Source organism: Nomascus leucogenys, chromosome 16 (genome assembly GCF_006542625.1).
Source record: "Nomascus leucogenys isolate Asia chromosome 16, Asia_NLE_v1, whole genome shotgun sequence".
Classification (NCBI taxonomy): domain Eukaryota; kingdom Metazoa; phylum Chordata; class Mammalia; order Primates; family Hylobatidae; genus Nomascus; species Nomascus leucogenys.
In genome coordinates, this window is record NC_044396.1 from 12,841,169 (window position 1) to 12,868,737 (window position 27,569).

Below are 27,569 nucleotides of genomic sequence, written 5' to 3' on the forward strand. Positions count from 1 at the left end.
GGGATAAAAAGCCCTGCTTTGTCACATTTGCAATTTCCTTCATGTAAATAACACCCACTATGGCTCATTTCAAACTTCCCAAGTGACATCACTGAATGGAAAGTTAAAGGGAGAAAGTCTTTCAGATGTAAACAATCTCAATTATATTTATAAATAATAGTAAAAGGTAGTGGAATCACTAGAATGTGAATTTTGAGTATCATATTTGCTTTTAATATAATGTAATTGCAAGTTTGCATAATTTAATATTTAATAATAGTTGCATTTAACAACTAGCTCCCAAAATCCTTGAAAATTTATCAGTGGGTAGGAGTGAGCATGTCCCACTGGCTCCAGCACACCACTACATGTTGCTCTTCAGGGACCTTAAAAGATACTTTGAACAAACAAATCATCTGGATCAAACTATCTCCAGAGTTCCCAAGGGTACCAACCTCTTTGCTACCCCACTTTAGAAATACCCAAAACACAGGTTAAACTGTGGACAGTATTTATTAAGAATGCCATTTACAATACCTTACACTTGTATCACGCTTTACGCTTTTCAAAGTAGTGCTTTTATGGCACGGTGGGACTGTCTGACCCTGCAGAGTGAATTTAAATCGCTGGGTAATAGCTTTTTAATGTATAATGGGTGAAAAGATAGTCCTGGGAGCCGTTTGTCAAAGAGAAAGGCGAAGGAGTGGAACTGGCAGCCCCACAAGGAAGCCGGGAAGCTGGTTGGCCCCTACCCGGTTCCTGGTTCTCTCCTGGAAATGGCTCCAACATTGTGCAAGCAGGTGGGTATGCAATAGTTTTGAGCACGCATCTCTCTCTCTGTCTCTCTCTCTCTCTCTCGGATTTAATTAGAATTTTCGTTTTCTCCAACAAAGAGTTGGACGGGATACGTTCTAAGAGTTTTACAAACTGTAAAATGATGAGCGACGTAACATTCAAATATGCTCTTAACAGAACAGCTCAGTAATGGTTTCCTCCAGATCAAAACGTGCCTGTTGCTGCAGCAGGCGCTTGTGCAGAGTCTACATGCATTCTCACCGCGAAAATTTACACAGCCAGTAGTCGTGGCCGAGTGGTTAAGGCGATGGACTAGAAATCCATTGGGGTCTCCCCGCGCAGGTTCGAATCCTGCCGACTACGGCAACGTCAGCTTTCTGCCGTCAACACTTACTTTTTGTGTTTTAGAGGGTTCTGCTCAAACCTTCCACAGATTTCAGGAATTTACAAACGGCTGAAACACAACAGGGACCCAAACGGGAGAGGAGAGAATGAAGGGGCGAGAAAGCGTGTTTGTGGTTACAACGTGGGCCCGGGAGGGGGAGACGGGAGGAACCACGCCAGACAAGCCGAAAGGAAGAAATGCAAAGCATCCCAAGTCACACAGACACAGGGCAGAGACAGCTCCGAACTCTGTCCCTGCATGCGCCCACCCCTCACGAACCCACAGCGTTCTCTGCCGCGAGCCCTCGTGGGCGCCCGGTTGCCACGGGAAGCGGTGCGCATGCGCGGGGACGCCTAACGGGGTGGGAACCCGCCGGCTCCCCGCGTTACCCCTGGAAACCACCGGAGCCTCGGCGATTGGAGGGGAAAAGGCCAGGCGATTCAAGATGGCGGAGGAGCTGGACGCGCTCTTGGATGAAGTCGAGTCCAAGTTTTGCACACCTGACCTTCTAAGACGGGGCATGGTCGAGCAGCCCAAAGGTTGCGGCGGCGGCACCCACAGTAGCGACCGGAACCAAGCCGAGGCGAAAGAGAATCTCAGGTTAACGGGGCGGGAGGGGTGGACTGTTCTGGTAAAGCCCTGCTCCAGGTCCTAGAGCTGCCCCTCCGCCGCCCAACCCAAAAGAAACGTGCCCGCGACCTCCAGCCCCTCCTTGCATCAGGGTTCAGACCCTCAGCGCCCTACCCTCCACGGCAGCGCATTGCTCGACCCTCTACGCGGATTCTGGCATCTCTTCACTCAGCGCAGACTCCGCCCCAGGGCTGGCCCCGCCCCGCCAGCAGAGCCTGCAGCCCGCGCCAATCTCCTTCACCCTGTTTCTGGCTGCCAGCGCCTAGGAGGTTCTAGTCGGGGACCGGGATACCCCTCAGGCGCCCCGTTCTTTTTTTTTTTTTTTTTTTTGAGACGGAGTCTTGCTCTTTCTAGGCGCCCGTTCTTAACCCCGAGAGGGCTGTGGTGACCTCGGCCAGATTTTGCCTCTGTGTGGCCAAGCGATTCTCATCTCCCTGTGAGGTGTCCTGTTAGACAACCTCATCCCATTGCCTCAGACCCCACTCCCCAGGCCAATCCTATTTCTGTCTTTAGCTCAGTTTTGTTGTTTATTTTTTGAGATGGAGTCTCGCTCTGTCGCCCAGGCTGGAGTGCAGTGGCGCGATCGTAGCTCACAGCAGCCTCCAACTCCCCGGTTCAAAGATCCTCCCACCTTGGCCTACCCTAGCTGGGATTACAGGCACGAGCCACCACGCCCGGTTAATTTGTATTTTCTGTAGAGACAGAGTCTCTCTGTGTTGGCCAGGCTGGTCTTGAACTCCTGAGTTCAAGCTGTCCTCCTGAGTTCAAGCTGTCCTCCTGAGTTCAAGCTGTCCTCCCGCCTCTGCCTCCCCTAAGTGCTAGGATTACAGTTGTGAGCCATCGCACCTGACTCAGTTTGTTTTATTTTTTTAACTCAGGGAGTTAAGATGAGATTAGATTCATGACAAAAGGGTTAATTATTGTGAACATTAAACCGTCTACCTTCCTTCTCTCCATGGCCCCCTAGTTAAGGGTGCCAGACATACATATGGAAATTTAAGGACATTTCTTAAGTATTTTGGGTTTTGATCTAAAAACTACCTTTCAAATTTACCAGTCGTTTTTCCTCCATGTAATTATTAAATAATAGGATTTCCTTCACTTCCTCATTTCCCGCACAACCCCTCAAAAAAAAAACAAAACAAAATGTTTGCATAGAAATATTGTCCTTCAGTAACTCTTGCTAGAATCTTTTGGAAATTGCCTCTTGCCTAGAATATTTTGGAAACCCTTGTGAAATTACACGGAGGCAACTTTGGATCAGTCTAAGAACGTCATCTCCGTTAATTTTTTTGCTGCATCTTTGGTTTGGTTTTGGTTTTTTGGTGTGTGTATGTGTGATTTCCCAAAGTATTATCCAACTCTGTTACTATCCAGTTCACCTGGCTTACCTCCAGTGACATTTATTTATTTTTATTTTTATTTGTTTTGAGACGGAGTCTCGCTCTGTCGCCCAGGCTGGAGTGCAGTGGCCCATCTCAGCTCACTGCAAGCTCCGCCTCCCAGGTTCACGCCGTTCTCCTGCCTCAGCCTCCCGAGTAGCTGAGACTACAAGCGCCCGCCACCACGCCTGGCTAATTTTTTGTATTTCTGGTAGAGACGGGGTTTCACCGTGTTAGCCAGGATGGTCTCGATCTCCTGACCTCGTGATCCACCCGCCTCGGCCTCCCAAAGTGCTGGGATTACAGGCGTGAGCCACCGTGCCCGGTCAGTGACATTTATTTATAAAAATTCACTCGGCGAAGATAAAAGCATCGAAAAAATTCTAAAGGAGTACATAAACAAAATTTCTAAAAATCAGTTGAGTTCTGAGCAGCATTTTAAAACAAAAATTAGAGACAACTGTAATTACTATGAATGGGCTAACACTCATTTGGCTGGATGTTGTAAATATCACTCTCATTAACTTTTATTATCTTGTATACTGGAATTCCTTGTGTATCTATTAGCACATCGACCATCCCTATTCCACAACAGTGTTGCTTTGCAATTTCTTTAGTACTTTTCGTTTGTCCTTCTAGGGGATAGAGTCAGTCTATCAAGGAGCTTTTCAGAGCTGTTCATCTTAGGAGAACTAGCATGCGGAGGGGCAGGATGTATTGAAGCAAGCTGCTCAAAATGGAAAGGACTATTTATGTGGATCTTCTCCAACCATGCGTTGTGTCATGCCTGTTCTTGCTCTACTAAAATTCATCCATAATGTTTCTAGTACCTCAGCTCACCTTAATACATTAGATTTTTTTAGTACTAAGTAACATAAAAGCCGTAGTGAAACAGTACTGTTGTCATTTATATTAAAACTTTTCATCTGGCAATGTAGTTGTAAATTGTACAAAAAACAGCAACAAAGGGCCTAAACCTTATACCAAATATAGTCCCAACCTGTTTTATAATGTTACATTAAAATTTTTCCTTGAGCCAAAATTGATACTTAAAAGCTAGGAAGCAATTTATGTTTGAATTTATTAACAGGAGATTACCTACTAATTGTATAGCAGTGTAACCTGTATCTTTATAAGAGTTAAAATACTGATATTACCTCTTAAAATGATAGCTTTGCAAATAATACTATAAATGACCATGCTACATCTGGATACCAGGAACAACTGCTAATGTAAGAGGTCAAAACATGCAATTTGTTGGAGTGTTCAAAATGATAAAAAGAAATAATGTGATTCGTTAAAAAATAAAAAAAGATGTGGGTTGAGAAGAACTGCAATAGGAATAAAGTTGTTCAGGATGATACAGATGGGAATATTTAAAGATAATATAGCTTTCTAGATGATAGCTATAATAACAGCCAACATTTATTGAGCTCTTTCTGTATGCTAAGTGCTTTATATATGTTATTTCATTTAATCTTCACAACCCCATGCGGTGAATACTATTATCCCCATTTCACTGACCAAATCAATGCTTAGTTACTTGCCTAAAGTCATATTGCTAAATCCCAAGGACATAGTAGATCTAGATTTAAGCTTTCTATATAATACCTCTCACATTTAATTATAGGTTTAAGTGTTTATATTTTATTTTGAATATATGTTTTATTTTCAGCAGAAACTATATCTTTAAAAGATTAGAATGTCAGAAATAGAGTCAGAAAGGGAACCAGTAAAAGCTTATTAACATTTGATTGAGATTATTATCACATCAAAAGACCAAAAAAAGTCTTATACAGTCTTTTAAAATTATGAGTTCTCAATGAAATGTTGACTTTATTGTTATTACTATAGCAAAGCATAGGCAAGTGTAGGCATTGTGAAATTGTGTGATCTAAGAACAGACCAGAATCTTAGGTAAGCTGGTAATTTGGATCTGTAACGATACTGATTAGGTTGGTAGAGTTTGGATGCATCTGATTCTTGAAATTGTGAAATTGCATAAGGGAGGAGAACCCGGAAAGTATGTCCTGAAAGCCAAAGGAGAGAATTTTAAGAGGATATCTTAGCAACCTCTTATCGAAAAAGAAATATAAGGAATTGGTACCCAACAGTGTCAGATGCTTCTGAAAGATTAAAGAGGATTGGAACTGAGAACCACCATTATATTGTAGTGATTTGGGCAGTGGAAACCTTCGAGAGAAGAGTTTCACTATATTTGAGGGATTAGAAGCCAGAAGTAGAATATTATACCTGAAAGAAATTTTAAATAGTCATCTAGATATCATTTTTATAGATAAAATATTTGAGTTTCAGAGAGATTAAATAATTTAAATTAGGTCAGTACCTCTAGACTGGTGATGATTTTGCCACCCAAGGGGCATTTGGCAATGTCTGGAGACATTTTTTATTGTCGCACCTGGAGAAGGGTGTGCTATTATTTAATAGCATCTAGTGGGTAGATGCTGTAAAACATCCTGCAATATACAACAGTCTCCTGCCCCCACATACATACCCCAGAGAATTATCTGACCCAAAATGTCCATAATTCCAAGGCTGAGAAACCCCCATCTAGGATTAGCACCCAACTGATTCTAAATCTAGTCTACTTGTAAGGAAGTAGAAATTGTGGATATAGACTATTCTTCAGTAGTGAGTAAGAAAGGGTGGCAGCTTCAAGAGAGGGGTTTTTTGAAGTGTCTCTTTGAAGAAGCAAGCCTTGAGCATACTTCTAAGTCAAAGGAAGAAACCAGTATACAGTGAAAGACATTAAGGGTAAAAGTTACAGTACAACTGAAGAGGCTAAGCCTGGAGACAGAATCAACCATTAGGTAGTAGGCAGCCGTCTCTTGCTTTTCTTATATCAGGTTACATTATTTTACTCCAAGATGTAATGAAGAAGGCCTATGTTAAAAATTGTCAGAGTAAATACATTTCTGAAATTAGAGAGTTTGACTAAAAAACTTGTCTTCTAAAACAAATAATGAAGTTATAAAGTTGATGTACAGCATCTACTTCATATAAACGCTAAACAAAGTTAATCTTGTATAGTATTAAGTGCACGGACTGCCCTAGATTCAATTCCAAGCCTTTTCTCCCACTATTTATATGACCTTGAACAGATTTTTGAATCTCTCAGTGCCTTTTCTTCATCTATAAAACTGGGGTTAAATAAAGATATACTCATGTAAAGACTAAGGACAATGCCTGGGTTATAGTAAGTATTCAGCAAATACTATTTAGCTATTAGCTATTTAGCATCAGCTATTAAATAGAAGTTCTGTGCAGTAGTGGTTTGTATTAATAATCCACTGATGGCTTTGCCTGCAGAAGGTAGAGGTAGTTGAGTAGTTGAGATATTCTGTCTAACAAATAGCACCTTTTTTGGGGGTGGGGGTGGTCATTTGATTACATGACCTTTGGCCCCTCTAGTAAAGAGATATGGTTGACTTACAATGCAACCTTTAGGGGAAAAGTCAGGAAGACTCGTTAAAATTATCTTTGTTTATAGTATCAGGTTCTGCTTATTGTACATATTTCGTATTAAATACATGCTTTATGTAATTTAGATAAGTACATACCCAGCTTTCTCTTGAATATAATGTGTATAGCTGTAAATGTCTGAAGTATGTAATATCAAGTATGTAATAGTAGAGAACATATGTGAATTTGTACCTGATAAAGTATATCTTTGTCTCAACAAACTTAGACTATATCCACAGTGAAAAAAATTAAAATCACTTTTATCTTTATATTATCAGCTTTAATAATGGACTTTAAGCAAAACTCTTCTGATACTAGCTTTATCTGCTCATAAACCTCAGGTAAGTTTTCTTTGTGTATGTTTTCTTTTCAGATCAATGGAAACATTTAAAAAAGAAGATGATCTTGACAGTCTTATTAATGAAATATTTGAAGAGCCCAACTTGGACAAAAAACCCTCTGTAAGTCAAGTGTTATAAATATGTAGTAATTCTGTCATTATTTCAAGACATGCTTAGAATAGTCTTAAAGACAACGCAAGTAGCTACTCATTATCTTTTGAATTCTGAGAAATACAATTACTTCAAGAAATTATTACACTTAAAGAGCTGTAGAGGCAGTAAAATATTAGAAACTCTCAGTATGTGTTTCCCTGTGCATTTCTCAGTAAGAATAACAAATTAGAAAAGCTATTAGCATAGAAGTCAACTCACACATCAAGCTGGTCACTTGTATTTATTTGTAGTCTCCGAGGACACTTTTCTAAAAGGCCAAAAACGAACAGCTTTCATTATACGAACGTGCTTAGCACCTCACATGCAATGCCGTTGCTCTTATCCCATGAAGCAATGACTAAATTGTTGATATTTCAGTTTTTTAAATGTTTATGTGTCTATTTTAGTTGCATAAAAAGTTCACAAAATAATATAACAGCAACCTATATACTGAACATACCATGACAGCCACCCATATTAAACATATATTAATGTTTTGCCATATATGCTTTACTGGACCTTTTTTTAAAAAAAAAGAAGTACAAATTAAAGATATAGTTTAAGACCTCTCTAAATCCTACTCTATTGCCTTCCTTCCCAAAGATAACCATTTATCCTTTCCATCCATACATTTATACTTTTATTACATATGTACATAACCATAAACAATTATAACTGTGTACAGTAGTCCATTGTATAACTCTGCCACAGTTTATCCACTTCCCTGATGATGGACATTTAGAGGGTGCTCAGTTGTTTGCTATTACAAATAATGCTTCATCAGATACCTTTTTTTTAATCAGAGAAAAGGCATACAAATTTTAACATGTACACAGGGAAAACCAGTGATTACGCCTTCATTAGATATCTTTACATGGCTTCTTTTACCCATATACAGAAGTTTCTGTAGGGTGTATAAAGCTAGAAGAGGAATTCCTAGGTCATAAAGTGTGCTCATCTTCAACTTTTCTACCCATTGCCAAATTGTTTTCCAAAGTGACTTTACCACTTAACATTTTTCATACTGGGCAGTATATGAGAATTTATGTATTTTAATTTTTATCAGTACGGTGTGTTTCAAGCATTATCTGTTAGATTTAAAAGAAAGGTACAAAAATAGAAGTCTAATTTACAAAGATCACAAAAAAATTTAAGAAATAACTATAGTACCAGAGTTTTGTTTTTTAAAGGATAGGGAAGATAAAAGCAAAACAGTGGACTGAAAATACCTAGGTAATGGTTGTGGTAAGAATATGGATAGGGACCACTTATATTTTTGTCACCCAGACTAAAAATCAAATGACTAGTATAGATTTTAGAAAATTAAACTTTTTCAATTCACCTGAAGTAAATTAATAAGCAGATGCCAAGTTGAATAATATGTAAACACAATAGCAATATTAAATACAGTCATTCCTTGGTATACTCAGGGGATTGGTTCCAGGACCCCCACATATACCAAAATCCATACATAGTCAAGTTCCACAGTCAGCCTTACAGAACCCACCTATATGAAAAGTTGGCCCTCTGTATGTGGGGTTTCACATGCCACAAATACTGTATTTTTGATCCTTGTTTGATTGGAAAAATTCCACATATAAGTGGACTTGTGCAGTTGAAACCCATGTTGTTCAAGGGTCACCTGTACCCTGCAAACAGAATACTTCCTAAGTACCAAGTAAGTGCGTAAGCACTGAATAGTAATGCCAATTAGTAGTACTAATTAATGGTAGAAAAAAATTACATCATTTTGTTGCTCTTCATTAATCATCTGAGCAATTCATTATTTATTAAGTACTAATAGGGTGCATATCTGTATATGAGGCGCTATCTTTTCAGTTAAGGTGTTTCAGAAGAAGATAAGTACTTCTCTGGTTTGGCTTTAAGATACACTAATTTGAAATAAAAGTAGCTCTTACAATTATGAAGAAATAAATTTTTAAGCATGATCTTTTCCTTTTTTAGTTATGTATTATGTCCAGTTTTCCAACCTTCAAAGGAGACAGCAGGTCTAAGTAAAACATTTATTGGGAAATAAAACATGTATTAACAAAAGAAACATCGATAAACAGATGGTCTATGCCGACGTTGTCATTAGAGGCTATATTATGCCCTGAAAATACTACTGCCTCACCGCACCTCCTGCTCTCCCATTCTGTTGCATTTCTGAACTGTTCCCAGACCCACACAAGAAAGCCCAGGAACCAACAACAAACCTCAGAGTGTGCCAGCTTAGAGTCATAAGCATGAGTCTGGATGGCACATGAGACATGCTCCCCAAACAGAAAGATTCATGCATATTATTATTTTTCAGACATGTACCAAACTTTTTTCCATTTCTGCTTAACATCAAATAAGAGTTGAGAGACATAGTAAAACAGTATTTTGCCTCTATTAAATTTCCTCACCCACTATGTAAAATGAAGGCACGTCTCTGCATAGTTTAAATTGCCTTTTCTCCATCTCACTTCCTCTCCTTGGCGGTGGTCCTAGTGTGTGGTTGGTTTATGTTGTTTGGTACCATATACCAGTTAACACTTAATAAATGCTTGCTAATGATGATGATATTATGTAACCATGTAGGAACTACTGTATGGTTGTGACTAGGTAGTTCTACATTTTCCTTGAACATTTATTGGTTGATACCATTCCATTTGATCAAAATTAATATTCCTGAAGTTACACAGGAGCTTGGTTAGTTTAATTTTAGTTCATATGACGCACATTCACAGCCTTTAAAAATGAGTCTGAGGTTTTTTTCCTCCTCAACTGAATTTTTCTAGAATGAAGTTTTAAATAGCAGTTCCTTCATATTAAATCATTGAACTGTAATATTAACTGAAGAGTTATAAAGTGACTCTAAATCTTAGCATGCTAATAATGGCAATATATCAGTTTCCTAGCCTAAAAGTTAGTAGAGTAATTTGCACATTCCTTAGGGAATTCTACTTCCCTTTTGCCTTTAAAAGGTTTTGATCATTGTTTTTATTTCAGAAACTTAAAAATGATGCCATCAAAATTTGTATTTAAGTTATTTAGAAAATATTCTTCTTATGAGGAATGTTAGTTTTCATGTTACAGTTTTCTAAGTTACTCATGGCCTTTTATTGTTTTGGTTTTTTAACAGAAATTAAAATCTAAATCTTCAGGTAACACATCTGTCAGAGCTTCCATTCAAGGCCTTGGTAAAAGGTAAGTTGAGATTGCTTTGGTGAATTATACACACTATTGAGCAAACACTATGAGCATAGTCTAGGAGATTTTGTTACCATTTAAACAGCAGTGACATTGAACAACAAAGCATTGGTTGGCCTTCAGGAGAAAGACCAATAGCAATATCTTCAGTGTTCTTATGGTCTGTGACCCCCTTTGTGTAAAGGAAATTAAATGGGGGACTATTGCTATTGTAAATAATTTTCTGCCATTTAAAAAAAGTGTGAACAGTTTCTCAAAATTAATGTTCTGTTATATTCTTCGGTATTTACTTTGTCCCTTACATTATTTGGCAAACACATTTTTCTTTTACTCGTTTTAACTCCTTGAGTGTTCCTGAATGTACAGGTTATATCCAATAAAGCAGTGATTCTACAATAAATATCTCTTCTTTGAAATGGTTGGCTTGCTAGGGAAAATAGGCAATTTGATTACAAGAACGTAAAGTCAATAAAACCAAAAATTTTTTTAACATGGCCAAATTAACTTCTCCTATGTTTTGTTATAACTTCATATTTTTGCATCTGTTGAACACATCTAGTTGCAGTCCGGTGTACCTTGGTGGAAGCTCTATTCCATGTGGGATTGGAACAAATATTTCATGGAGGTAGGTTGTCAGAAATGTATTATGCTTTCTTACTAGGTTTTTTCCAAATGGTTGCCCTGTTGTTAAAATGTAGTTCTTATCATCTTCGCATCAATCTGTTTTATAAGGAGAGGTATTTTTATTAGCTAATCTAAGAATTCTTTGTTTTTTATTCTTGGGAGATAGCTATTGAAAGCTGTGATGTTAGGTACGTATTATTCATTTTATGCCCTTTTCTAAGCCCCACTTGAAATGCCTGGATCACTCCAGTCCCAGCTTTGTTTCCACAGGACACAGGAGAATGAACTTCCTTCCAGGCAGTGGAAGCAAAGTGGCCATGCAGATACGTGATGCCTTACCCACACTGCCTTAGCCAGTTAGCATGCAAAGCTACAGGTCTGCATTACCCAAAACATTCTCAGGCGTAGTTGCTTGATTTTACATGTTCACATATTTCAAAAACAAAAACTTTATGTTTTTTGTCTCTTCCCTGCCCTTCCTACCTCCGCTTTCTCACTCAGTACCTCTTTCTGGGCAGTCTTATAGTCATGATGCCACCTACCCCAAACCCATATTAGCCCCATAGTCCTAGCACATTCCATTGGCATTTTCATAATACGGGCAAACAGTTTGGCTTTAAACAAACCCTACTCTCCTGCTGCTTTTGGTTCTATTTTTGGCAGAGGCCTACTTACCTAGCTTACTTTATTAAAATACTTTTATCTAGTTATTTCTAAAACACTTATTTTCTGTTAATTTTTTAAGAAAGAATGGCCTAAGTTATATGATTGCATGTTGACCACATTTCTGGAGGGATAACTGTTACATAGTCAAATGTCACCAACAAGAATACATTCTGAGAAATATGTCATTAGGTGACTTCCTCATGTACAAACATCATAGAGTGTACTTACACAAACCTAGATGATATAGCCTACTACAGACCCAGGCTAGGTGGTATACTAGCCTACTACATACTACTAGGCTACAAAACCTGTGTAGCATGTAACTGCACTGAATACTGTAGGCAGTGGTAACACAATGGTAAATATTTGTGTATCTAAATATTAAAAAGGTACAGCAAAAATACCTTGTAAAAGATTTTTCAAATGGTACAGCTGTATAGGGCACTTAGCATGGACGGAGCTTGCAGGACTGGAAGTTGCTCTGAGTGAGTGAGTGAGTGAGTGGTGAGTGACTGTGAAAGCCTAGGACATTACACTAGTATAGACTTTATGAACACTGTAGCTTAGGCTACACTAAGTTTACTTTTAAAAGTCTTTAATAATATTAACCTTAGCTTACTGAAACTTTTCATTTATAAACTTTAATTTTTTTATCTTTTGATTCTTTTTTAATAACAATTTAAAACACAAACATTGTACAGCTATATTAAAATATTTTCTTTCTTTGTATCCTTATTCTATAAGTTTTTTTCTATTGTTTCATTGTTTTTTACTTTTTTTTTTTTTTGAGACGGAGTCTCGCTGTCGCCCAGGCTGGAGTGCAGTGGCGCAATCTCGGCGCACTGCAAGCTCTGCCTCCCAGATTCACGCCATTCTCCTGCCTCAGCCTCCCGAGTAGCTGGGACTACAGGCGCCCGCCACCACACCTGGCTAATTTTTTGTATTTTTAGTAGAGACGGGGTTTCACCATGTTAGCCAGGATGGTCTCCATCTCCTGACCTCATGATCCGTCCACCTCGGCCTCCCAGAGTGCTGGGATTACAGGCGTGAGCCACTGCGCCTGTCCCTGTTTTTTACTTTTTAAACTTTTTTGTTAGAAGTGAAGACACAACACTCACATTAGCCTGGGCCTATACAGGGTCTGGATCATCCATATCACTGTCCTGCACCTCCACATCTTGCCCCACTAGAAGGTCTTTGTTGTGGGGGTACAACACGCATGGGGCTGCCATCTCATAATAACAGTACCTTCTTCTGAAATACCTCCTGAAGGACCTGCCTGAGGCTGTTTTACAGTTAACTTTTTTTAATAAGTAGAAGGAGTACATTCTCAAATAATGATTCAAAGTATAGCATAGTAAAAGCATGAACTAGTAACATAGTTTATTATCATTATCAAGTATTATGTACTATACATAATTGTATGCACTACTTTTATACAACTGGCAGCTCAGTAGGTTTGTTTACATCAGCATCACCACAAACACATGAGTAAGCATTGTGCTATATAGGACAGCTATGATGTAACTAGGAGTAGGAATTTTTCAGCTCCGTTATAATTCTATAGGACCACTGTTGTATATGTGGCCCATCATTGACCAAAACATCACTGTGGCAAATTAATTGTATTGAATAATAGAAGTGGGAGTTAAAAAAAAACGTTGGAGGGTTGTGGTGGTGCCAGCCTACATCCAAGAACGATGCCCAGAAGGTAGGGCTATAGGACGAAAGTGAAATTAGGAGTCTGGAGAAGCCTTATATGGGAACACCAGGCAGCCAACAGGCTAATATAAATCCACTGGAATGTTACCTACTGTTAGAGCTATAAAGAAGAATTAATAGTAATTGAACCATTATGTGTCAAGGACTCTCTGTACAAAAAAATTAGAGATACAAACTGCCTGTAGAGGTGAATTTAGTGTTGTTGCTATCAATCCTAAATTACCTGTCTCAACTCAGTTGGGACTCATCTCTGTCATTGTCAGAGCCATGCCTCCTCTATTCCAGGCATCTGTCAAGTCACCCATGAACCACAGCAGCAGTTTCCCAGTTATCATCCACTTCCATCTTTTCTAGTATCACCCACATATAGCATTCAAGATAATATCCCTAAAATATTATTTTGAGTGCCTCTCCTCTATTCAGAAGGGAAGTGAGAGTTGCCATTTGTCTCACATTAACTCTAAACTCACTATTTGCTTTACCAAATTGTTATCCTTGTTGTTCCTCTTCTCCCTTTAGTTCCTTCAGCTCCAATTAAAGCCTGGGTCAGATATTCCACTTCCACTTGGACGCTTGTCATTCTGTACTTTCCACTTACGTTTTTCTGTGTCTGAGTATATTTACATTTATTCCCTATCTGGAACAACACTCCCTTCTAATGCATGTCTCCTGCTGCCTTATCTGTTTAATTCACATACTGCAGATTGATTTTTCTATTTGAATTTTTTCCATTTTTTAAATCCATTGAATGCTCATGTCCTAAACCCTGTGCTAGCTTATCAATAAAAGGCAAAACACTGGCCAGGGAGGAACAAAGAAGCAAATGATTACTCCTGTGGCATGAAATGGAAGGGCTCTGATGACAGAATGCCTGAGTTCAAAGCCTCACTCTGCCACTTACAGGCTCTGAAGCCTTAAGAAGGGATGTTATCTTCTAAAACCTGTTTCCTCACTCTTAAAAACTAAACATATTTCATGGAGATACTCTGAGGATTAAATGAAATAATACATGAAAACTATGACTATGGTGCAAAAGACAGCTAGGTACTGCAGGCACACTGGCTTCTAATTAAGGTGTCTTTCTCATCCATTAGTCCTGCTTTCTTGTTATGTTATATCTCAGGGATAAGAATCTTTATTCTACTACTAGTTTTCCATTTTATCTCAGGAAATACATATACTTATAGGTGCCTTCTGTTTTTACAAATGATCTTTTAAAAAAAGACATTCTGGTTTACTTCTAAAAAACATTTCATTAAGATTTTCTTATATATGAAATACTTTGTGTGTACTTTGATTTAGTTCTAGCACAGACAAAATCTATGCTAGATGGAATTTCAGTAAACCAAAGAACAGCCTGTTTTCATAGCTCGAGGCTCCTATCACAGACTATTAGTCCAAGTGGGATGCCGAAATCAATTATACCTGATTTCTACCTCCTGCACAGCTGTAAGAAGAGATACCAGTTGCATATATATGCGCAGGTAAATGTATTCACAGATTTTTTATTAGTTGCCCCTTTCATGACACAGAATTTGTACCCATAGAAAGATAAACACATGTGTTCATCTGCATATGCAAATTTTATGTGTGAAGTACTTTATACTGTCCAGAGCACTTTTTATATATGCATATTGACTTACCTGCTCCACAAGAGAAAAACCCAAGATGCTGATCAAGAATTTTTACCTCCATTTTATAAATGAAGAGATTGAGGTACTTGTGTTAAATTCATCAAACACATATTAAGTCCTAAGGATTAAATGAACAAATTTTGGTGAACAAATAAATGGACACCTCCTGTCTTCAATGAGCTTTCAGTCTAGATGAGGAGATAGGCTTTAAATAGATTATTCCACAAATAAGTATTTATTTTCCACTTGATATGTGACATAAAGGGAAAGTATGGGATACTATAAGCATAGATAATAGACACTCTAACTAATATGAAGGGTCAGGGAATACTTCTCTGAGCAGATAATCAAATCACAATATGAAAAATGAGTAGGAGTTAGACTAAGAGAGGTGACCATGGGAGCCAGAGCACACACATGTTTAGAAGCTCCCTGAGAAGGGGAGGAGCTGGGGGTGTTCCTCTGGTGGAAGGAACAGAGAGTATCTGGCCATGCTGGAGCATCATGAGTAGGGAAAGAATGGCCACTGATTGGGCTGGAGAGAGAGTGGAGGGACATTTGGCTTAGGGTCCTGTAATCCTTTGGAGGATTTTGGAAAAAGTATGTCCTGTGTGCAATGGGCCAGATTTGTGTTTCTTAAAAAAGTCATGTTGGCTGCTATGCAGAAAATGGCTTGGGAGTTGGAGGGGCAAGACAGGAAAGGACACAGGAAGACTAGTCAACGGGCAGTAGTTAGAGTGGTCCAGGAAAGAGAAGATGGGAGCTGTGACCTGCGTGGTAGCAATGGCTATAGGGAAAAGGTCAAATTTGAAATATTTAGAATATAGAATTGACAGAATTCAGTGATTGACTAAGGAAGGTAAGAAAGAAAGTTGTTAAGAATGACTCCCAAATAAGGTGCCTTGCTCAAGGTCATATCAATTATTACGAAGCAAGGATTCAAATTGGTTACTTGATTCCTAATCCATTATGCTTTCTATTATACCACTTAGCAGAAAGCCATGTAATATGGGAAGAATCTTAGCTGATGTTCCTGTTGGAACTGCTGTTATCTTCAAACTGTCCAAACATCAAGTTTCTGTAGTCCCATTGTGTAGATCTGATAGGATTTAACAGAGAACCACAGTGTCTGGGCAGAAGATTATATTGGGTTGGATTTGGGGCATTCCTGTCATAAACATCTTTAAAATAGTGAATTCTACTTTTAGCTGGGCAAAAGAACAAAGCTCTTGGTGACATCTTATGTGTGATTCCCTCTACATTTTAGAGGGAAAGACCTGACAGTTTGTCTTTCACTGGAGTCATGACTTTATATTAGATATGCTTTTATGTACATAGTTATGAAAGAGAAATATATTTCAGCCCTGAAAAGAGTACTGATTTACATGGCCAGGGCATAAAGGAAGTTGAATCTATCCTGCCTATTTGCACTGTTTGATTTCTAGATATAACTCTGGCTTGAGGTAATGCTGAATGACTTTAGATTTTAGAAAAAGATTTGTCTTTCACTTGTTGGTGGAAAAGGGGAGAGAATAGTAGTAGGAAGCATGGTGGCAGTAATAAGTACTACAGATAAAATGAAGGCATTTTCAAGCCAATCGAATTTTACTCTCAATTATTTTTTAAACAACTTGCAAGACTGGATTATTCCATAGACTGGTACTAATTATGATCTAATAGAGTAAATCGTAGCAGTGGAATGATTTCTTAGCTGCAAGTTAGTCTTATGTTTCTCAAAGGACAGTGTTTGTAGGAAAATGTGGTGGTGTGAATAGATTTGAATAAACTACTAAATTGTAAATTAAATTAAAAAGCTGTATTTAACATTATGGTTGAGATTTTACACATACAAAATGTCAGGAAATTCTGAATTATAGTTCCCATAACAACAATAATTCAGCCAAATTGCACATATGTATTAAGGCATTAAAGTTAACACTCTGTGCAATCATGTAATAAACTATATATGCATAAGAAAGCAGATCATAGTAGCTTTGGGAACCATCATTTTGCATTTCCTGACTTGTACATTCGAAGTCTGAGTTCAAATGTGTACAAATGTAGTTGTTGAATTTCCAAATATAGAAATGCAACTTCATAAATTGCTAACAGTTTGAAAGAAAATATGGACTTGCCTATGAAACTTGTATAGGTTGTAAATGTTTCATTATTGTTATGGTTAATAGTATTTTTAGAAATACAAAGCGTTTATTCTCAAAGAAACTTTCAGGCCAAAAGTATTTGCAGTTTTGAAATTAGTGTATCTGAACTTTGAAGGGAAATAAATGAAAAAAAATCTGATGAGTTTGTTTTATTTTTTCATTACAGAAGTATTATGTGCTTAATGAAAGAATAAAAACAAAATTGAAACATGTATAAAGAAAAAGATAATAATCTCCCTTCCTTCCCTTTATTCAACCACGCCTGATGCAACCAGGGTTACTGTGTAGTATATAACTTTCTACATTTTGCTCCATGTTCTTTTTTTTTTGAGACGGAGTCTCGCTCTGTCGCCCAGGCTGGAGTGCAGTGGTGCGATCTCGGCTCACTGCAACCACCGCCTCCCAGGTTCACACCATTCTCCTGCCTCAGCCTCCTGAGTAGCTGGAACTACAGGCGCCCACCACCACGCCCAGCTAATTTTTTTGTTTTTTTAGTAGAGACGGGGTTTCACCGTGTTAGCCAGGATGGTCTCGATCTCCTGACCTCGTGATCCGCCCGCCTCGGCCTCCCAAAGTGCTGGATTACAGGCATGAGCCACCGTGCCCGGCCATTTTGCTCCATGTTCTTATAAACTTCTAGCCACCTATATAGGAATTTTTTGTGGGGGTCGTTTTTACAAAAATAGGATCATGCTATATATGTTAGTGTGCACTTTGCTTCAGATACCCCTCCAGGTTAGTATATAGTTTAGTTATCATGAGCATTGTTTATTTCTTCTCTCACTACAATGGAAGCTCTATGAAGACAGATAAATATTTTTAAGTGAGTGAATGAATGCATTATGCCAAGTTGTGAGGAAGCAAACAAATACAGTCTTTTCCCAGCGCTTAAGCAGCTTATCTGAAAAACAGATTCATTTCAATGTCATGTGACATATTCTTTGGTAGAGATATTCCTGAAAATTTCAGTAGGAAGGGGAGCATTTAAAGGAGTTAGCTTATATGAAGATCTCCCTCAGACGTAATTTGAAAACCATGGAATTAAAAGATCTACAAATCTATTTTCTTTCATATCTATGTAATATATGTGTAAGTTCAGTGTACAAGATCGTAGTAAAATAGGTAGGTTTGTGCAAAAATTTAACCTTAAGGTTTAGACTGTAAATAATGCTTTACTATAAAGATTGATAATCAGATTAATCTGTACTTTTCTGTTGTTTATTCAGTAATCTGTAATATGTGGTGTATCCTATAAATAAATCACCATGTTTTCACATTTAAAGATACCAATAATCTTTAATATACAATTTTTTTTCTCTGAACAGAGCATGTGACCATCTGCGTTGTATAGCCTGTGATTTCTTGGTAGTCAGCTACGATGACTGTATGTGGGACGAATCATGTGATTATCTGTTTTTCAGGTATGTTGCTAAAGAACTTCACTCTGAAAAAAGTACCAAGTACTTTATATTTCTTATTTTGATATATTCTCTCTGGGTGGATTCGGCCAGATCTTGTGGGCTTCACCTCTTCAATATAGTCATGTGCTGCATTATGATGCTTCAGTCAACAATGGACTGCATATATGTATACATGGTGGTTCCATAAGATTATAATGGAGTTGAAAAATTCCTATCACCTAGTGACATCATAACCTTTGTAATATTATACAGCAATGCATTGCACATGTTTGTGGTGATGCTGGTATAAACAGTAACATGCTGTAGAGGTTTGTAGCCTTGGAACAGTAGCCTATACCATATAGCCTAGGTGTGTGGTAGGCTATACCATCTAGGTTTGTGTAAATTCACTCTGTAATATTCCCGCAATGATGGAATTGCCTAACAAAGCATAAGCAATGCATGACTGCGTTTCTGTCATCCATCTCCTCCTCTCCATCTGCCTGCTGTCAGCCTAGATAAGGACATGTTACTTCTGAGCAAGAATACAGAAGTAACCTCCTCACTGGTTTTTCTGCCTACAGTCTCTTCTTTCAGACTATCCTTCCCTTGTTCAGAATTAAAGCATAGCTCAGAGTATACGGTCCTCCTGCTCAACACCCTTCCACTTACAGAAAAATGTCCAAATTCCTTAGCATGGCATTCACGACCCTCCATAATCCAGCTCCCATCCATCTATCATCCAGCTTTGTCTTCCCACAATGTATATTTCAGCTTTGCAAGATTTTAGCCACATCAGAGTACTCAAGGCTCCCATTCCCTCTGACTTTGTACAACCTCTTTACCTCCTAGGATGCCTTCCCACCATTTTATCTACCTAAACCCTACCTGTCCTTCAGAGTATAATTCATCACATGTCTTCCATGATTCTTTCACCACTCTCTCAACTGGAAGAAAACTCTTCCCTTCCTGTGTATTCACGGCGCTTTGGACCTATTATATACTGTAATATAAAACTGAAGCTCTTAGGTTAGTGTATGACTACCTTTCTCCTTGTGGCTGAGATAATGTCTTGCTCATATTTATATAATTTGTACATTCTTATACACTTACAGAATACCTAATATCTTTAAGGTGTTACAAGTTATAAAAATATATTTGAACTTTACATTGACATTTTCAAATAAAAATTTAAAGCTAAAAATTAATACAGTGTAATATTGCAGCACTTTTCAATAGCATAAAGAAAAGGGTAAGAGACTTTCCCCTATGCCTCTTTTGGCAGCCATTCTTGGGTAAATATATGAGTATACCCTAATTTAATAGTTTTTAAACTGTTTCACATCAAGAACCACTTTGAAAATCTTATGAAAGCTTTGAATGCCGCTCATACACATACACACAATTCAAATATAAAAATACATGGAAAAATTATAACTTGAAAAAGTTTACAGTTTCCAGCCCAAATAAAGCCTAATGTACTCCCAAAATCTGAGGTTAGGAACCCATACTTTTAGGCTTAACCCACTTTTTACCCCATAAGTGGAAAAGTTGGCTTTTAATTACAGGTTGACTTTTCCTTTTCTGACTTTTCTAAACCCTCTGCTATTTACTATCTACTAGTTAATCTAATAAGTGGTTAATAATCCCCATATGTCACCAAGATGAAGCATGAATTTTTATAAAACTATCATAGGATAATAAAATGCCTGTAACATCAAGACAGTGGTGAACACAGGCATAAAGTAAACTATGGATAACCTAGTCGGTACTTGAGGAACTTGCAGCATCTCAGAGTCATCAAGAACACCAGTTGGTTTAAAAAATATATGTACTTTTAGATAAAACAGTTACAGCTAGAGGATTTATTATACTATTAAAAATAAACAAGTAGTCATTATTTAAATCAGTAGAAAATACTGTCTCAGTTCTCAAGACACTTAGGAATATGTTTGGGAGATAAGAGAATGGAACAGCTAAAGAATAAGGCTGTCTCCACCATCAGGATATAAATCATTGATAGATTTATTTTGTACAATATATTGGTGTTTACCAGTAGACATTATTCAGCACCTAGTCTATGACACTCTTAGATACTGGGCTCATAAGATGAGAGGAACCCAGGGGAAGGGAGACATGGGTGGGGACAAGCATGTGAGCAGCAAGGTCATAGAGACAATAGGGTCAAGAGCACTGATGGGAGGTGAGGCTTGGATAGGAAAAGGAAGACCTCTATGACTGAGAGGAAGCCAGCAAGGTACTGATGTGTTCAGGGTGAGCTTGCCAGGAAATTGAAGGCTTTCATACCTGGCGACCTGGTTTTGAGAATGAAGATGTGATCTGCTGAAAATAAGGGAGTGGAGGAGGCTGTGGAATAATCCCTGAGGAAACCAGACGTGGACAGTGACCAAAGACAAGTTAAATGTTGCACAGTGGAATGCTGCGCAGTTGTTTTATTGTCCTATTTTACAGATGAGAGAAGTAAATGTATCCTAGCTTTGAGAAGTTTTAGAACTTTTTTTTTTTTTTGAGCCAATCTTGCAATCCCTATTGCCCAGGCTAGAGTATAGTACTGCAATTTCAGCTCACTGCAACCTCCACTTCCCAGATTCAAAGGATCCTCCAGCCTCAGCCTCTCGAGTAGCTAGGAATACAGGTGCACACTACCACACACAGCTAATTTTGTAGAGGTGGGGTCTCACCATGTTGCCCATGCTGGTCTCGAACTCCTGAGCTCAAGTGGTCCACCCACCTTGGCTCCCCAAAGTGCAGGGATTACAGGCATGACCCACCACACCCAAGCAAGTTTTAGAACATTCTAAAAGAAGTGTCAGCTATACTTACTGACCACCTTGCCACAATAGCTGAAGAAAATGCTTTTATTTTTCTATTAAATCGTGTTTTCTTTAAGGAATGGAATGATTTTTCTCTAAGCTTTTAAGATATGTGCATTTTAAAAAGCATTTGAAATGTCATAATTAGATCCCTGTCTATTCATGATTCCTAATCCTAAAATCTCTAAGGATTCAGTCAAGTATCAAATGTTAAGTTTTCAAAATATTTTGCAGATCAAATAAAGGACATTTTTCCTCAGCAACTTAGTTTTGGTGGGTTTTTTTTCTTTCTGTTAAAATTTAGATTTTTCTTCCCTTAGCTAAGTCGTTTAGCTAAACGAAGCTGGTCAGTCTGTTTCCTGAAGTCAGACAGTTGGCTTGGAAAATCTCTCAGGTTTTGTGAGGTTCTAGCCTTCTAAATTGTGCCTGAATTTTGTATAGTTTAATACTGAATGTAGTGCCCATTGACCACCAGAGGGCACTTTGTAGCCTGCCTTCTGTTGCAGTGATATCCACAAGCAATGATTAGGTACCATATCTCTTTTTCTGGTATTCATACTGTATTTCGTCCTTTCACTTTGTATTTTTTCATCTTTTTTAAAAATTTTTTCCACTTTTCTTTGCCATGCAATGTTTATGTGAACTCATTACATGGATTATCATGAAATCATAATTGATTTTTTAATTAAACTTAACTTCTGTAGTCTTTTTTATAACAGTATGAAATCCAGTGGTTATCATTTTTACGATGGCCCTACTTGTTGATTTAATTATTTCAACATTATTAATATTTATTTCAGGATAGACATTTTTGTTGCTGATAGTATGAGTAAACAGATCATTGAAGCTAATGAAAATTTTCTATAATTAATTCATCAGAAACCTATGACATTTATGCCTCTAATGTTCTCTCAACTTGCCATATTGCAGGCTTTTAAAATACGGCATAGGTGAGTATCCGAGTTAGGAGATGAACCACCATCCTTTCCACCCTATTTTCATATTATTTCATCTCTGATAGGACGTTTGTAATTCTTCAGCCCTTTAGGTTATTGTGTTCTACAACAGTCAATAATCTGGCCTAGAGGATTGCCATAAAAAGTACAGATTATCAAAGAAATACCATCAGAAAGAGAACACTGAAGCATATCTTCTAATGTTAGTGTGAGGGGATCTAGGTTGTTTAGTGTTCAGATACTGGGAAGATAAGAAAATAGGCTGGGCACCATGGTTCATGCCTGCAGTCTCAGCACTTTGGGAGGCTGAGGTGGGTGTATCACTTGAGCCCAGGAGTTTGAGATCAACCTGGACAACATACTGAGACCTCATCTCTACAAAAAAAAATTTTTTAAGCCGGGCATAGTGGCACATGCCTGTGGTCTCAGCTACTTGGAAGGCTGAGGGGAAGCCTGGGAGGTCAAGGCTGCAGTGAGCCATGATTGTGCTGCCGCACTCCAGCCGGAGTAACAATGAGACTCCTAAATACAAAAAAAGAGAAGAAAAGAAAGCAATGACCTTTTTTTTTTTTTTTGAATCATTAAGCACTGAACAAAGCCACTGTGATAAAACTTTCCTGTTTTACTAATAGGAACAACATGCCAGAATTCCACAAATTAAAAGCAAAGTTGATAAAGAAGAAAGGAACACGGGCATATGCCTGCCAGTGTAGCTGGAGAACTATTGAAGAAGTGACTGACCTTCAGACAGATCATCAGCTTCGCTGGGTGTGTGGTAAACATTAAGAATGCAGACTGCACATTCGGACAGATGCATCCATGAGAGTGGTCTCCATGAATCATCATCATGTTTAGACAATAGTCCCTAGCAATACAATTTTACTGATACAACTACATACATTTTTGAAGACCAAATGGACTAAGGAAGATAATGTATTATAACACTTTGGAATTATTCCTGATATATGGATGTTTCACTTAGTAACAGGCATCTACATTCTTTACTAATCTGTCTTCTGTTTAATAGAGGTTTGATTATGGAGTTCCATACAAATATCTAGTTTTTCATTAGCAGCTGCAATATTGATTGCTAATACGTTTAGCAAAACATTCCCCAACTTGTAGCAGTTAAAGTGGATAAAGTCGGCCAGGGCAAAGAGGTCATTTAGGGGTGTCTACAACACTTCCTCCAGTCAGATCTGTTGTTGCCAAAGATCATAATTTAGACATAGCAGAAACCAGGTGATCAGTGGCTGACTGAAGGGTGTTCAGAAGTAGTTACAGGTATTTTGCAAAAACACTGCCTCATAGCTGATCTTACCTCATCAACTCAAAGCAATGTTATGCACAATTTTAAATATATGTTACTAGTTTTAGCTTATTTTTCCCTCTTTTGTTCATTTAACTATCAAAAGTTATTTTCTATTTTGATTACCCAATAATATATAAAAAGAGTTTGATGCACCCAAAATCACAAAAATCCTAATGCATACAGGTTATTGTTGGATTTTCCAAGTACTTTCTATCCTTTAATGCCTAAAACTCCATCAAGTGAAGTAAACAGCAAGTAATAGAATTTTTCAGGCAGCCTGGGGACTTCTCTGGTAGGATCAGGTTGACATATCATTTATTACTTGAGTAAGTGAAAAGACAAGTAAAGCATAACTGAACCAACAGGTAACCTATTGGGCTCCTTCCTGACATCACTGAGATCTGAGGAGCCCTACAATAGCAGCACATTCAGGAAATCAGGTCCCTCAAAATTTCTAGCTCCCAACTCCATTGAGAGATTTTGGGAGCTTTCCAATCTGCCACAAACTCCCTGCTACATATGTACTGTATAGTTCAAATGTGCGATACAGAGCACACTGAAAGGGAATAATTGAAACAAAGTTATAATCTTCTTAGTCTTATGCTAAATTTATTCCAGCCACCCTACTGAAGGGAGGAAGATCTGATCATTAGAATCCTTTTCTTAGCCATGACACATTTACATGCTTGTAAAATTTACTGTAGTAAGTCTAGCATTGCAACAGAATAGATCATTCCAATCCTCACACTTTGGTATTAAGGATACTATGACAGACTAAACATGGTGGCTCACGCCTGTAATCCCAGCACTTTGGGAGGCTGAGGCAGGCAGATCAGCTGAGGTCAGGAGTTCAAGACCAGCCTGGCCAACATGATAAAACACCATCTCTACTAAAAATACAAAAATTAGCTGGGCGTGGTGGTGCATGCCTGTAATCCCAACTACTCGGGAGGCTGAGGCAGGAAAATTTATTGAACCTGGGAGGCGGAGGTTGTAGTGAGCCAAGGTCGCGCCACTGCGCTCTAGCCTGGACAACACAGTGAGACTGTGTCTCAAAAAAAAAAAAAAAAAAAAAAAAAAGACATTATGACAGATTTTATCTTTTAATAAAAATGTATTATATCCCTAAAGTTATATCTACATGTAATTGAGTCAGAAACCTAGGGGGATGTTGATTGAAGTCGACTGCTGGAAAAAAATAGCAGAGCAACAAGATCCACACATTTAGAACCTCATAGAATTTGGCACATTATTCATAATGGTGTAATTCTTTTTTATTCCAGTAAGCAAATTTACTAAATCACTAATTTGAAAAAAAAAAAAAATTTTTTTTTTTTGAGATGGAGTGTCACTCTGTTGCCAGGCTGGAGTGCAGTGGCACGATCTCCACTCACTGCAACCTCCACCTCGCAGGTTCAAGTGATTCTCCTGCCTCAGCCTCCCCAGTAGCTGTGATTACAGGCGCACGCCACCACGAATTTTTGTATTTTTAGTGGAGACAGGGTTTCACCATGTTGGCCAGGATGGTCTCGATCTCCTGACCTCGTGATCCGCCCACCTCCCAAAGTAACCTCCATTGCCTCTACTTTGAAGGGACAAAGTTGTCCTGGTCTTTTTTCCCTTTTATTATTTCATTATAACTCTCCTAAAACTTACATACATTGCCTATGTTTGGCATTCCATAACATAATAATTATAATAATCCCCCAATGTCAGAAATGTATGTGTGAGTTCCCATTTTTATTGGCAATTTATAAGCTTTTTAATATTGTACTATTTTAAACTAAAATATAGAAAGAATATTATGTTTATATACAATCAGATAAATTATTAACTGTTGTAATTTAAGCTGAAAATGAAACTATTTTAGTATCAGTATAGAAGAAAAGTATAGTTTCTAATCATCTATAATTTTAAAATGCGAAGCCTATAAAACTTTCAAGATGTTTTGCCTATTTGTTTTTAATATTTATAATAATTTTCTATCATCTTTAGCAAGTAGCTATTTTTAAGCCAGGTAACTTGTTTATTTGAAGTGTATTATACTCTCAGACCCTCATCCTGCCTAGAAATGAATAAGTAATAAATAATTACTCTGTATTATTTACTTCTTTTATTTTATAGTAAAATATTCATTTGAATGGACATTAATTTGAAATCATTTTGATGATTTATTTTTTTGAGACAGAGTCTCTGTCTGTTGCCCAGACTAGAGTGCAGTGGTGCGATCATAGCTCACTGCTTCCTTGAACTCCTGAGCTAAAGCGATCCTCCCACCTCAGCCTCCCAAAGTGCTGGGATTACAGGTGTGAACCACCATGCCCAGTCAAAAAAAGAATTTTTTAATGTCAACAGAAAAGTTTCCAAGCATCCAGTTAAACAGATAATTTGTCTGCACTGGGGAGGAGAAGTATGCCATAACTCTGATGTGTGTGTGTGTGTATACATGCATGTGTAAAAAGAGTGTGTGTGTACATGCATGTGTAAAGTACCATGGGTATTCAAAGGAACAGGTCCAAGTTTAGGAAGAACAGGCCATGTTGACTTGGCGGTGTATACCTAGAACCTGTTTGTTGATGTCAGTAAACTTAGTACCTTTTTTTCTTAGGCCAGAGAATATGATGTCATCAGACTATGAATCTGAATTGCTTTCTCTCTTTTTCTTACTGATATTTAAGAATATGAAAGAAAAAGGTATCCAAAAGCATTGCGATGAATCTTAGCTATGAATTTCAAATGCTGATATTTCTCAGCTGTTGTTTTAACAAAATCTCTATCAGCCAACCTAATGCTCCCAGTAATCAGCAATATCTCTTGTATAAAATGGTTCCTGAAGCAAAGAAAAAATTTAAAATACGCAATCTCTGTAGAGATTTCACATCTTATTGTATTTCATTGGGTTTGTCACTCATTTTGTGTCCTATTTTAAGAATGCACTAGAAAAACCAAAAAAGAAAAAAGATTGCATTAGATATGTATATATACGAATACATGATAATTAAATTTGACTTTCCCCAAATGCCTTGAGATAAGGGATGACCAAATGAAGTATAACAAAATCAGTTCAGAGTCATGTCCCTTAGAAAGTTACATGACATTTTGGGCTTCGTTCACCTTATCTATATGAATTGTAATACCACTTTTGTAAGTTCGTTGTAAGGATTAAATCATATAACACATGAAAAGTGACTAGCATAGTGTTTGGTTCAGAATAGGTGCTTAACAAATGTTCTCATTCTTTTGTTATTATTATACTTTAAGTTCTGGGATACATGTGCAGAACGTGCAGGTTACGTGCAGGTTTGTTACATAATTATACACGTGCCATGGTAGTTTGCTGCACCCATCAACCTGTCATCTACATTAGATATTTCTCCTAATGCTATCCCTCCCCTAGCCCCCCAGCCCCCAACCAGCCTCTAATGTGTAATGTTCCCCTCCCTTTGTCCATGTGTTCTCATTGTTCAACTCCCACTTATGAGTGAGAACATGCAGTGTTTGGTTTTCTGTTCCTGTGTTAATTTGCTGAGATGGTTTCCAGCTTCATCCATGTCCCTGCAAAGGACATGAACTCATCCTTTTTTATGGCTGCATAGTATTCCATGGTGGATATATGCCACGGTTTCTTTATCCAGTCTATCATCGATGGGCATTTGGGTTGGTTCCAAGTCTTTGCTATTGTGAATAGTACTGCCGTAAACATACATGTGCATGTGTCTTTTAGTGGAATGATTTATAATCCTTTGGGTATATACCCAGTAATGGGATTGCTGGGTCAAATGGTATTTCTGGTTCTAGATCCTTGAGGAATCGCCACACTGTCTTCCACAATGGTTTGTTCTCATTCTTTTTCCTTTTAAAATGAATACTGTCTAAATTGAAGTAATAGTGCAGCATGACTCTTACAACAAGTAAT

The 27,569-nt window shown here is 37.9% G+C and overlaps 1 protein-coding gene and 1 non-coding gene across 2 annotated transcripts; both read left to right on the forward strand.

Annotated features, from left to right (window-relative positions):
* The first annotated feature begins 1,055 nt into the window (after positions 1-1,055).
* On the forward strand, positions 1,056-1,137 carry TRNAS-AGA. The gene has a single exon. It is a non-coding gene; the product is annotated as a tRNA-Ser (tRNA).
* Positions 1,138-1,478: 341 nt separating this feature from the next.
* Positions 1,479-25,798, forward strand: C16H8orf37 (chromosome 16 C8orf37 homolog). Its single transcript, XM_003268328.3, has 6 exons — positions 1,479-1,759; positions 7,028-7,115; positions 10,276-10,340; positions 10,903-10,968; positions 18,477-18,572; positions 22,974-25,798. Exons 1-6 carry the CDS (start codon positions 1,605-1,607, stop codon positions 23,125-23,127), a joined length of 624 nt encoding a protein of 207 aa, XP_003268376.1. The 5' UTR covers positions 1,479-1,604; the 3' UTR covers positions 23,128-25,798.
* The last annotated feature ends 1,771 nt before the right edge of the window (positions 25,799-27,569 follow it).